The sequence below is a fragment of the Citrus sinensis genome, chromosome 5 (assembly GCF_022201045.2).
Source record: "Citrus sinensis cultivar Valencia sweet orange chromosome 5, DVS_A1.0, whole genome shotgun sequence".
Lineage (NCBI taxonomy): Eukaryota > Viridiplantae > Streptophyta > Magnoliopsida > Sapindales > Rutaceae > Citrus > Citrus sinensis.
Genome location: NC_068560.1, coordinates 5,599,065 through 5,610,461, shown reverse-complemented (window position 1 = coordinate 5,610,461; position 11,397 = coordinate 5,599,065). Strand labels below are relative to the sequence as shown.

The window sequence follows — 11,397 nt, the reverse complement described above, 5'->3', positions numbered from 1 at the left end:
CGAACGGACAAACTCACACACCCAAATCTCAACTCCATCTGCTGGTGGCTGATACTGCCGACCTGCGACTACCGTTCCTTCCATTGCTCCCTCGCCAGCCAGCCAACTCACTTACTTGCTCTGCTTTCTCTCCTTTTCTTTTTTTTAAATGGGTCTTTTTTTTTAAATAACTCTTTAATCTTTTGTAATTTCATGGTTGCTTTACTTATTATTATTGTAAAAGATTATTAATTGTATTTGGTTTTATTAGCTTTGTTTGGATCTGTATATGTGACTGGATCTGCAAATGTCACTGTTGCTGGTGGGAAAAAGAGAAAGTCGCGAAGTGGAAAAGATAATGGAGGGAAAATATCATTCAGATCTCTCTCTTTTATAAAATATTAGTGTAGTCCAATATTTAGGAAATGTTTGCATATAGGAATTCTATTGTGGCCTAATTTATTTGCATATTTTCAAAATGGTCCTTGACCGAAAGTTAAAATTCAAATGCCATTAAAAGAACCGAAAAACCGATTGCTTAAATTAAATCGTTAAAAGAACTGAAACCGATCTGAAACCGAGAACCGAAACCGAACCGAAATCGACCTATTGGTTTTGGTTCGGATTTTATTTTCAAAAAAACCGAACGGTTTTTTTAATTTTCAAACCCGAACCGATCCGAAACCAAACCGAACTGAACCGACGCCCACCCCTAGTAGGTACACCTGAATTTGTTAGTATAATATCAATTTCATATTGTAGGTAACTTAATTTATGTATATTATTAGTTCTTAAGGAAAAAATCGATTAAATCAAATCTTCATGATATCCTTAGATCAGAAGATCGCGATTCTAGATGATTCTGAAATCCCAATTTTTTTTAATGTAGTTATTTTAATATTTAGTTTTCTTATTTATTTATCTAATGCAATGGCAATATGAAGCCTATCCCTCATAGTTTCAATGGACAGTGAAATGCAGTTTTGCCTTTATAGACCTCGTACAGTAATTTTCAAGTTGCTTTATTTAGATAGCCACCCGGGCATGAATAAATTTATAATCAACGTATATGATCAAAGACAAAAACTATTGCATCGCAGACTCCATGAACTTTACCGCAACTTGTATTATCATTCCAAGCAGTCTGTCCTTGACAATTGATGTATCCGGAAGTAAAAAAAGTATCACGTCAATGTTGAAGTAATCTCATGAGAGAATTCTCAATCTCAGCAGCACTACTTTCGGTTAGCCTTCCTGTCCGCATCCCTTCTTGCTTCTGAATTCTTTCCTGTAATCACAAAATATACAATAACAACAATAATAATTAGTCTTTTGAAATTGGGATCCTGGTTCTATGTCTTGGCTTCACTGTGAAGCTTAATGTAAAATATTCAGGAACACACCTGCTCATGGAACAATTGTTTGACGGTGTCATTAAGGTTACCGGTCCATCGGTTTCCCTCTTGGAGTTCCACTCTGTTTAGCTTGGCTGTAACTTGGTCGCCATATCCAAAGGTCTTGATTTTCGGACATTCAGCTATTGTCAGCATCTCCAAAGCTGGGAATTCAATCAGAAACTGCCCTGAGCAAAAACAAGTGAGGCTGTCTAGATTCCGAAGTTCCATTTCGAACAAACTAGGAAATTCAATCCTCTCAGCTGATGCTCCTTTTGACCGTTCCCTGTCTGTGACAATTTCTTGCACTGCTGCGCAGGAGATTACTCTCAGTGTCTTGAGCAGCACCAGGCTTTCTGCAATGGAGGCTGTGAAGAGGTTTACTAATTTACTACAACTCTGAATATTTATAGTAGCCAAGTTTTGCAAACCCTGGGAAGTTGTGGGTTGGCTATTTTTCCTCATCATCTCCATCTTTCCGAATATCTCCTCCAAATTTATACAAGAAATAATTGTGACATCTTCCAAAGAAGCAAGGCTTTGCAGAAGAGAATTATGTGAAAATAGTTTTGTCAAGTTGTCACACGCCCATAAACATAACTTTTTAAGACTGCAGAGGCTTATGAGTCGACTGTCACCCTTCCATATATGCGTCATCTCTGGCAGAGCAATCAATTCTATTTCTTTCAACGATGCGAGAAATTTGGTTTCTTGATTCACAATATCAAGCCCTTGAAGATCAAATACATGTAACAATGATGCACAGAAGAAAACAGAGCAGTATTCAAGGTTTTTTAATCTTCGTAGCAAATGAATTGGTGCAATGTTTAAAATGTTTTGACACCATTTCACATCTAACCTTTTGAGTTTGTTGAAGGACCCTGCTGGAAGTACTTGACCGTGGCATATTTCAACAAAGCTGTGATTAGAATAGATTGTCAATTCCTCCAAGTTGTGGAAAGTTTCATGTGGTGCCGCCCTTTCCAATGTGTTGAGGAGATATTTTACATTGTCACAACTTTGGAGAGTTAGACACTTCAACTCTGTGAACCCTCCGCTAATTAGATCACCATCAATGTCTTGTACTCCAATGAATTCATGTAAGAACAGAAACTCACTTCTCTTCAACAAATCCTTAACCCAACCAAGCAGTGGCGAAAACCTCATGTCATGCGAGAGAATCATCCTCGTTGAGTATTTGTTCACGCTTGAGGTTGACAATATGAAATCAGATGCTTCCCATGAAACACGCACTGCAATTGTAAAGTTTGGTAGGTGTTGGAAAGGCATATGGCTAGGCAAGATACTGTTTTGTGGGAAGTGGAACATCAAGTTAGTTAATCGAGTCAAGGCTTGTAACTCAACAACTTTGGCATTGGTTTCACAATCCCAATTCTTGAAAGTATTCCACATGTAAAACTCTTCTAATTTATCAAGCTGTGATATTACACCATGTGGTATTAGTGCTAGCTGGCGACAATGATCCAAATCTAACAACCATAAATGGCTTAATCGGCAAAAAGTTTCGGGGATCTCCTTGATACTAGAGCGACAGAGGCTAAGAATCTCTAGATTACTTAGCTCTCCAATTACCGATAGGTCACCCAAATAGCAATCCTCAAGACGCAAAGTTCTAAGGTCAACAAGAAACGAAAGTGAGGGAGGCAGTGATAAAGGTAAGATGTAACTCAAGTCTAAAACTTTCAGATCTTTCATTCCTTGGAAAAATTTATCAGGGATAACCAATGGAGAGTTTTCTTGGAGAAGTAAAACTTGCAGCTTTGGGCACTCCAACATAGCAGGAACCTCATGAATATAATTAGACATCAATGAGATTCCGGTGAGATCTTCAAATGTGTCTCGGATGGGCCACTCTAATAGTCCATTCCGAGCTTTCACCATGAATGCATTGTTATGTTTAGAGGATATTACTAATGCAACATCACGGACGACATCATGCATTGTAACATATCCTTCATCTTCAGCTATCAACAAAAAAGAAGAGATCAAGGTACTTACAATAGCATGAGTTCTAACTCTGGCTTCCTCCAATGTATCAACATCCTTGAACCACCTCAGGCCCATTCCGTATCTCACTAGCACTTCAATCTTAATGTTATAATCCTCTGGAAATAAGCAGCAGAATAGGAAGAGTTTTTTTGCCTCCTCGCTTTCCAGATAATTGTAGCTCAGCTCCAAACTTGAAATCACATCTTTGTGCATTCCTTCGATGTTTGTTGGTGTAGACTTTTTAAGCTGTTGAGCAGCGTCAATCCACACATACTTATTGTTCCTGTTCTTCAATGCTCTTCCGACAGTGAGAATGGCAATTGGCAAGCCACTGCATTTAGCGGCCACCTTCCTTGCAATAGAGTTTAGATCAGATTTTTCAACAACTGTACCAGCTGCCTCCCTGAAAAGGATCCAAGATTCTTCTTCCAATAAAGTTCTAACTATAAAGATCTTTTGAGCATCCATTTGATTGCAGACCCCCTGACTTCGAGAGGTGAGCAAAATGTTGCAGCCTTCATGATCTTCTCCAAAAGGAATACCAACTTTCTGCAAATCAATTCTTTCCCAAACATCATCCAATATTACAAGTATCCGTTTCTCCATCTTGATTCTTTCCCATAAGTAACCAGCTCTTGCTGACTCCTCGATGCCACAGATTGTCAAACCTAACACAGCAGCAATTTCCCCCTGAATCTTTACAATACTTAGGTTGTGGGATACAACCGCCATCACTACAGTATCGTAGCGCTTGCTTTCTTGAACTTGTTTGCCAATTTCCTTCGCTAATGTTGTCTTACCGACACCCCCCATCCCACATAATCCAATTACGCTCACATTTTCATTGTTCAGAGCCTCCAATAATTGCTTCACAATTGATTTTCTTGATTCAAAAATTCCTTTAGATGAAGATGTTATAATTCCCATTGGAGCAGCACGATGAGACACATCTTCAAATTTTCCCTCTTCCCGGAGATGAGAAATCGCCAGAGCCTTCTTATGTGCTTCCTTACCAAGTCTGTAACATGAGCGAACATTAATGCACCACCCTCCAAGGCACCGCTTGTTTGCATTAACTTCATCTTCCAAAAATATTTCAACTTCTTCACTGATATTTTCCACATCCGTTATCCATTTTTGAACATCATTTTCGATAATTTCACAGTTTCTCTTAGCAGAATCAATCTTGCCTTGCACCCTGTCTCTCACATCTGCCAGCTTCCCAGCTTGCTTTCTCAATGCTTCGATGTAGTCATTGTAGTGATACAAGTAACCAAAATGACGGCCTGCTTCGTTGAATGGCTTGTCAATAATCTTTCCTGTAACACTCCCTGTAACTGAAGAAACAATTTCCATGGCCAGTTTCTAAATATGCATTATCTGGTTGACTGATTAATTTTTAAGGACTAAGGAAGGAACCTTTTTTCTTTTTCTCTTTTTTTTTTTTTACCACTACTCTTTAGAAAATTTATCATTTAATCCGTTTAGATGCTAATTGTTATAAATGTCAATGTCTTTTTCAAATCTGTTGAAATTATTACTTGTTTTGTCGCTGATTTATGAGTTTTGACATCTATATTCATGTATAATTCAATAATAGTGATATGACATTTTGAAATTTAGAGGCATTTCAGACTTCAGAGTCAAAAGCCACCCAACGCTCACCTAATTTGCTTTAATTGACCTTTATATTTTGTATTATTTGACACATTTATCCTTTGGAACAAATATGATGAGTAGCTGGCCAAATTAATATGAACTTTATTAAATATAAAATAATTGATTAAAGATTTATTATACATATTAATACCTTGACATGATGATTTGGCTGCAGAAGTAAGTAATGTAAATTTCTATATTCCCTTTTGTTGTAAAGTCTTGTGCATAGTTGAGTTCAATGCTAAGCTAATCAACTAAATTGCAGCATATATGGATATACAGCGCAAACAAGGGAACCGCTATTTTAACTTAGCATTTTGACTTAAATCTAGACATTGAAATTTGGTAATTTATTTAGTTCAATTCAAAGGCTAAGATAATGGCTTAGATGACATTAAATTGTATTAAATTTGACTCAAAAAACAAAAAGTTGAGGTGGCATATTAAAACTTTAAAAATAAAGAGAGAGAATCATAGACTCAAAAAACAAAAAGTTGAGGTAGCATAAAGGCATCCTTCAACAACAATTTCTAACCTAAATTGAAAAAAAAAATATATATTTATCCCCAATTTCACAAATTGTATTCTTCCCAAACATCAAATCATGTCCGCTACTCAATTATGAAATTAATTTTGAATTCTTCTTCAGAGAAATTGATGGTCTCTATCTTTAAAGATGTCTATATTCAATTATTTTTGTTGGAACAAAGACTTTGTCCTTAAAGATATCGACTATGAAATTATGTTTGCACTCCCTTTGGTAATTGACAAAAGATTTAGCTCTAGAACCTTACTAGACTTTAATAGATTATCTAGTTGGGTATTGAAAATATTGGGTGTGTTGATATTTGTCGGAGGAGTCTTAACCGAGCAAGGAGTTGGATGTTGGATGTTGTTCTGCCATATTTCTCAGAGGAGTCAAATCTGCACTTTTTATGATGGTCGCTATCACGATTTCTCAACTGCAGGATTTGCAATTTTCTTAAGATCTGCAGGATAGTTTTCTTTCACATAAAGAATAATTTTCTTAATTTTAATTGTCTATATGATCTCGTTGAAGCTGCTGAAACAAAAGAATTATGTCAATATTTGGATTGAACCGATTGTCTAAATTTAAGTCAAATCTTAAGTTAAAGTACCGTCTTTCATGGTACAAATCATTAGAATGGATTAGGCTATTTTAACTTAAAATTTTGACATAAATTTTAAGTCATCGATTTTACTCAATTCAAATTGAACTGAGTTTTAATTTTTTTTTTTTAGAAAAAAAAGACACTTACACCCCTAAAATTTAGGAAAATTGTCACAGAGATCCCCAAGTTTTCACTAAGGACTACCTAAACTCCTTTTTAACCATAATACTCTTTAAATACAATAATTAGAAAATGAACTTTAAAGGCTTTTAATCAATACAATTTAATGAAAATAATATTAATCTATCTAGTAGACTAATAATATTAAATTATTTTGTACATTTAAAATAATATGAAAATTTTCAATTATTATCTTTATTTTAATAATATATTTGTAATTATTACAAAGACTTTAAATAAATCTTTAGTTAAATAGATTTTACAATTAGCAAAATATCTCCTAATTAATAATGTTAAAATTAACTTTTACATAAAATTTCAAAATAATTTTAATTAATTAATTTATTTATTTAATATTACGTTTCTATTTATTCTTAAAAATTACTTTAATATAATAAAATAGGTCTAATAGATTGTAAAATATAAAAGTATTTTTCAAATGTTAAAATTATTTCAAAATGTATATATTATTACGTTTATTTTAATGCCATATTTTTGTTTATTATAAAATTTTGGAGTCAATTTTTTTAGAATTTATAGAGTTAAAGGATATTATAATAAAACAAAAGTCTTGATGTCTCTTATTAAAAGATTAGGGATTTTTGTAACCATTTCTCCAAACCTTGAGGGTAAAGTGTCCTCTTTCTTTTTTTAAGTTATAAGGTTTTAGTCCCCAACATATCTAGGATTCAAATACTGGTGATACTCAAATAAAGTTTTTAACTACTTAGCAGAATCCTATGGATAATTTTAATATATTTTAGAATGAATTGGGATCTTATCTTTGCATACTTGATTTTAATTCAACAACTCACCCAAACAATTCAATTAAACAAACAAAATATTGAAAGCAACAAGCCAACGAACAGATAACAACTCATTTGGTTGTGTTAATGATAACGTCGACTGATTCCCCTACAGACAACGACTTATTTTAAATCATTTTCATAATCTTTATGCTTTATTTAAAATCAATTGTTTAAGTCTGATGTAATTCATTCAAGGCCCTTTTTCAATTTACTTTAGTCCTAGAATTTAGGCTTTTAAAATCTGTCTTCTACCACTTCTTCATATTTTGAAAAATTAGGGCAGTGGAAAAATAAGTATAAAAATCAACTTCCTGCTTCAAGCACTTTAGAAAAGAGATTAAAATAAAACACTCTAAATCAGCTTCTCTTAATCCATTTACAAATCATCATTTAATAATTCACATTTGGAGTTTCTTTCGTTAATATTGTTTTTTTTTTTTTTTGTCTTCAAAATGCTCCTGATGAAATATAAGTTTGTTTTAAGGATCGATTATACAGGAAGGAAAAAGAGTAAAATAGCAAGTGATTCTCCTCTTTTCCTTAATATTGCTTTTTTTTCATTTAAATATAACTTAACATTATCTAATCCGATATTATACCAAACATAAAACAATATTTTATAATCCAACCTACATTCAATTTAATCCTATATAACAAATGCACCCTAAAAGAAAAATATATGGACTACAAAATATGAATACTGAAATGACATAATTATCTACATCATGAGTTGCTTGTTGTTTACGTACACAATTTGTCACATTTGTATTTTTTAAAAATGGAACTTATCATATTAAATTTCTTCATCAACCCTCGTGCATTAAATTTTTAGGAAAATAATACTAGCCTTTATAGTGACACAACAACAATAAAAAAAATAACAGTAAAATCGTATGGTGATATGGTGTTATTTAGAAAATAATATTAATTTTTTACTTAATACTATAATATGATACGATTTTATAATTTTTTTGTCATTATTATATCATGTCCTTCTATTCAAGCATCAGTTTTAATTTTTCAGAATTGATAGGTTGGCACTTTTGTGGTACCGTGACGGCCCATATTCTTTGTAGTTCTCCGTTGGTGCTAAACGAAGCATGTATAATTCCGAGCTGATTTGACGGATCACTGCCCCAATAGTTAAGCTATTTAAAATCTGAATAGCAACACATTTGGACCAATTACACATTGATTTTTGACCTCACGGTGGATAACTCGTTTGCATGTGTGCCTTCCATTAATTTGGCCTAATTTCATGCCTTCACTAATCAATTGATGTCATCTTAATTAATTTGTTATGGTTTGTTATGTCAAATTTCTTGTTGACCTGCAAAAGAAATTTAATGGATGGAATTTTCATGTCAATTGATGTATGACAGAGGACGTGATGAAATAGATTATTTGTTTTATTTGATATGCCACTCACTTATTGCAATTGAATTAATTTAACATTACACAAACATATCTGACAAGTGTTAAATTTCTTCGTCAATCCTCGTGTATTGAATTTTTCTAGAGATAAGGTTGACAACTTGACATTTTGGAATTAATACGGTGAGGGTTCATAGTCTTGGTAGATATCCGTTGAAGCTAAAAGAAGCATATAATTAAAGGTCTGATTGGACAGAAAAAGTATAAAGTTCCTTGACTTTTCAGATTCTTGACTTTTGAAAAGAACAAACTACAAGTAATGGTTGCTTGACGTTTCACATCCTTGGGCCCCATCAGCAAAAGCAGGAAGTTATTGTGCCTCTTTTAACATGCAGAGTAATTTTTTCTTTATTTACAACAGAAACTGAAAATTGTCTAAAAGCATTAACAACTTTTTTCCCTACTCAATATTGCTCATTAAGATTCTCTCTTTTATTAATATTTTATTATTTTTTTATTGAAGAGAAAAAATAACTATAAAACCTAATAATATTTTTCAAGTAATTTTAAAGATTTGATAGTATTTTTTCTCAGCATGTTAATATTTTAAAACTAATTTAAACTAATACACATCTCATTGCATTTTTTTTTCAAATTATAGTATGTTTTCAAGGAATTTTATAATTAATATTAATATTTAATTTATTAATTACTATTTTTTACTAGCAATAAAAATGGACAAACATAAACAGAAAATCATATTAAAAACACATCAATACAGTTATTAAAAGGTAAACATATTTAAAACATAATGACAGTGACATTTAAAATAAACACAAAATTATTTAAAAATAAGGATTTGATTCAAATAATATCAATTTGTTCCTTTTTGAAGAATCTTTTGGGGGAAAAAACTTATTTTTCCACTCTTTTATTTGCTATATAAATAAGCAAATAGAAATTTAAAAAGTAAAATTCAAAAAGCCTTTTGATGACACTCTAAGTTTTAGAATTAAAAGAAGAGTAAAGATTTAACGAAAAATCAACTACTTGTCCATGAGTAAGTCAAAATCAACTACTTAAACTAACTGATCTATTTGAATAGTTGTACTAGCTTCAAATAAAAATCTAGTAAATTAGGATATATTCTTATGAACGTTAAGCTAAAAATTCTAGGTTAATAAACATCAGTGGATCCTGGTTTGTCATCATACAAATTGTAGGTTAAGGGGAAATGGTTGGAAAAACCCAGGTCTAGATCTGGATATGGTGATGTCCAGACACCGTCCGGATGTATTTTTTAGACACCTGAATTTTATTTTTTTAATATTATATATTTATACTTTTTTTATTTTATAATTTTTAAATTTATTTCAATGAAATTAGGCATGAAAATATGAACTTTAGGTGTTTAAAACTTTGCATATATGTAATATATGGATCAAATAAATACAATTATTTAAAATAATATATATTTTATAATATTTTTCAATAAAATCCAGGTTCTAGTTTAGATCTAGACTTATCAAGTGATACCCGATTCGGGTCCAAACCGAGCAGGTATTTTTTATATCCCTATTAGGGAGTGTTTGGCACCCCTCATTAACATGAGTGTAATGCAACCTCATGTTTGTTACAGCAATTGGCTGCATTAGCTAAACTCGATTGGGAGTGGGATTTAGCTAATGCGGTAGTTGTCACATTAGTCTTTTTTTTCTTTGTTATAATAATAAATAAATATAAAATTTTAATTTTAATTTTCTTTAATTTTTACATTATTGTAATTATTTTATTATTTAATAATAATAAATAATATTTTTCATATATTAAAATATAACTAAGTAATGTACTATTTAGTTATAATTAATATATAAAAATAAAAATATAACATAATATTATGTTATTTAGATACATTATAGTAATTGATATATAAAAGTTTATTATTGTTTAGCAATTTAATATTACTGACAATAAATACTTGAATACTAATAAATTTGAATAATATTAATTTAAAATTAATAATAGTATAAATAATAAAATAAAATATTATTACATATCCTAAAGTTCATGTTCAACAAAACATGATTTTACATTACAAATTAATATACCTTGGGGGTTTCGTACCCCTACTTACATGAGAAGCAATGCAACCCCATTTTTGGTGCACCAAGTGGCTACATTAGCTAAACCCAACTTCGAGTGGGGTTTAGCTAATGCAACCGTAGATGCATTATATATACATATTTTTTGTTTTTATAATAATAAATAAATAAATATAGTTTTTTAAGCCAATATAATATTATATTTTATTTTTACATTATAATTGTTAGTTAATAAATGTATAATTTATTATTCAATAATATTATAACATATTTTCATTTTCATTTTAGTTAAAATATAACTAAGTGGTGTATTATTTAATTATATTATAATAATTAATATATAAAATTGATTAATATTCAATAAGTTAATATAACTAATAATACGTACTTAAATAATATATACAAATATAATATAATATTACATGATTTAATTATATTACAACAATATACATAAAAATTAATTATTTTTAAATTATTTAATATAACTAATAATAAATATTTAAATATGAATAAATTTAAATAATATTAATTTAAAATTAATAATAATATAAATAACAATATAAAATATTATTAAATATACTACGGAACTTTTACTTGGACTATTTAGCACAATTCATTTTGTTAGTGAATATGTTATAACAATTATATCACTTCATTATTTTGTGATTATCTTCCAACATTTTAAGAGGATTTTTGAACTGATCTTCTAGGTTTTAACTATTTGTTTATGTTGTTAAAACTTAAAAGCTTTTAAAAG

General features: G+C 30.7%; 1 protein-coding gene across 2 annotated transcripts; it reads right to left on the bottom strand.

Annotated features, from left to right (window-relative positions):
• Positions 1 to 985: 985 nt before the first annotated feature.
• LOC102610361 (disease resistance protein At4g27190-like) lies at positions 986 to 4,948 on the bottom strand. Of its 2 annotated transcripts, none has more exons than XM_006471087.4 (2): positions 1,383 to 4,941; positions 986 to 1,267 (listed from the first exon to the last, which is right to left on the bottom strand). In XM_006471087.4, exons 1-2 carry the CDS (start codon positions 4,737 to 4,739, stop codon positions 1,169 to 1,171), a joined length of 3,456 nt encoding a protein of 1,151 aa, XP_006471150.2. In that variant the 5' UTR covers positions 4,740 to 4,941; the 3' UTR covers positions 986 to 1,168. The 2 variants fall into 2 exon arrangements, with proteins under 2 accessions (XP_006471150.2, XP_052298773.1); XM_052442813.1 differs by lacking the exon at positions 986 to 1,267 and having other exon boundaries at positions 1,971 to 2,104; positions 2,233 to 4,948.
• Positions 4,949 to 11,397: the final 6,449 nt, after the last annotated feature.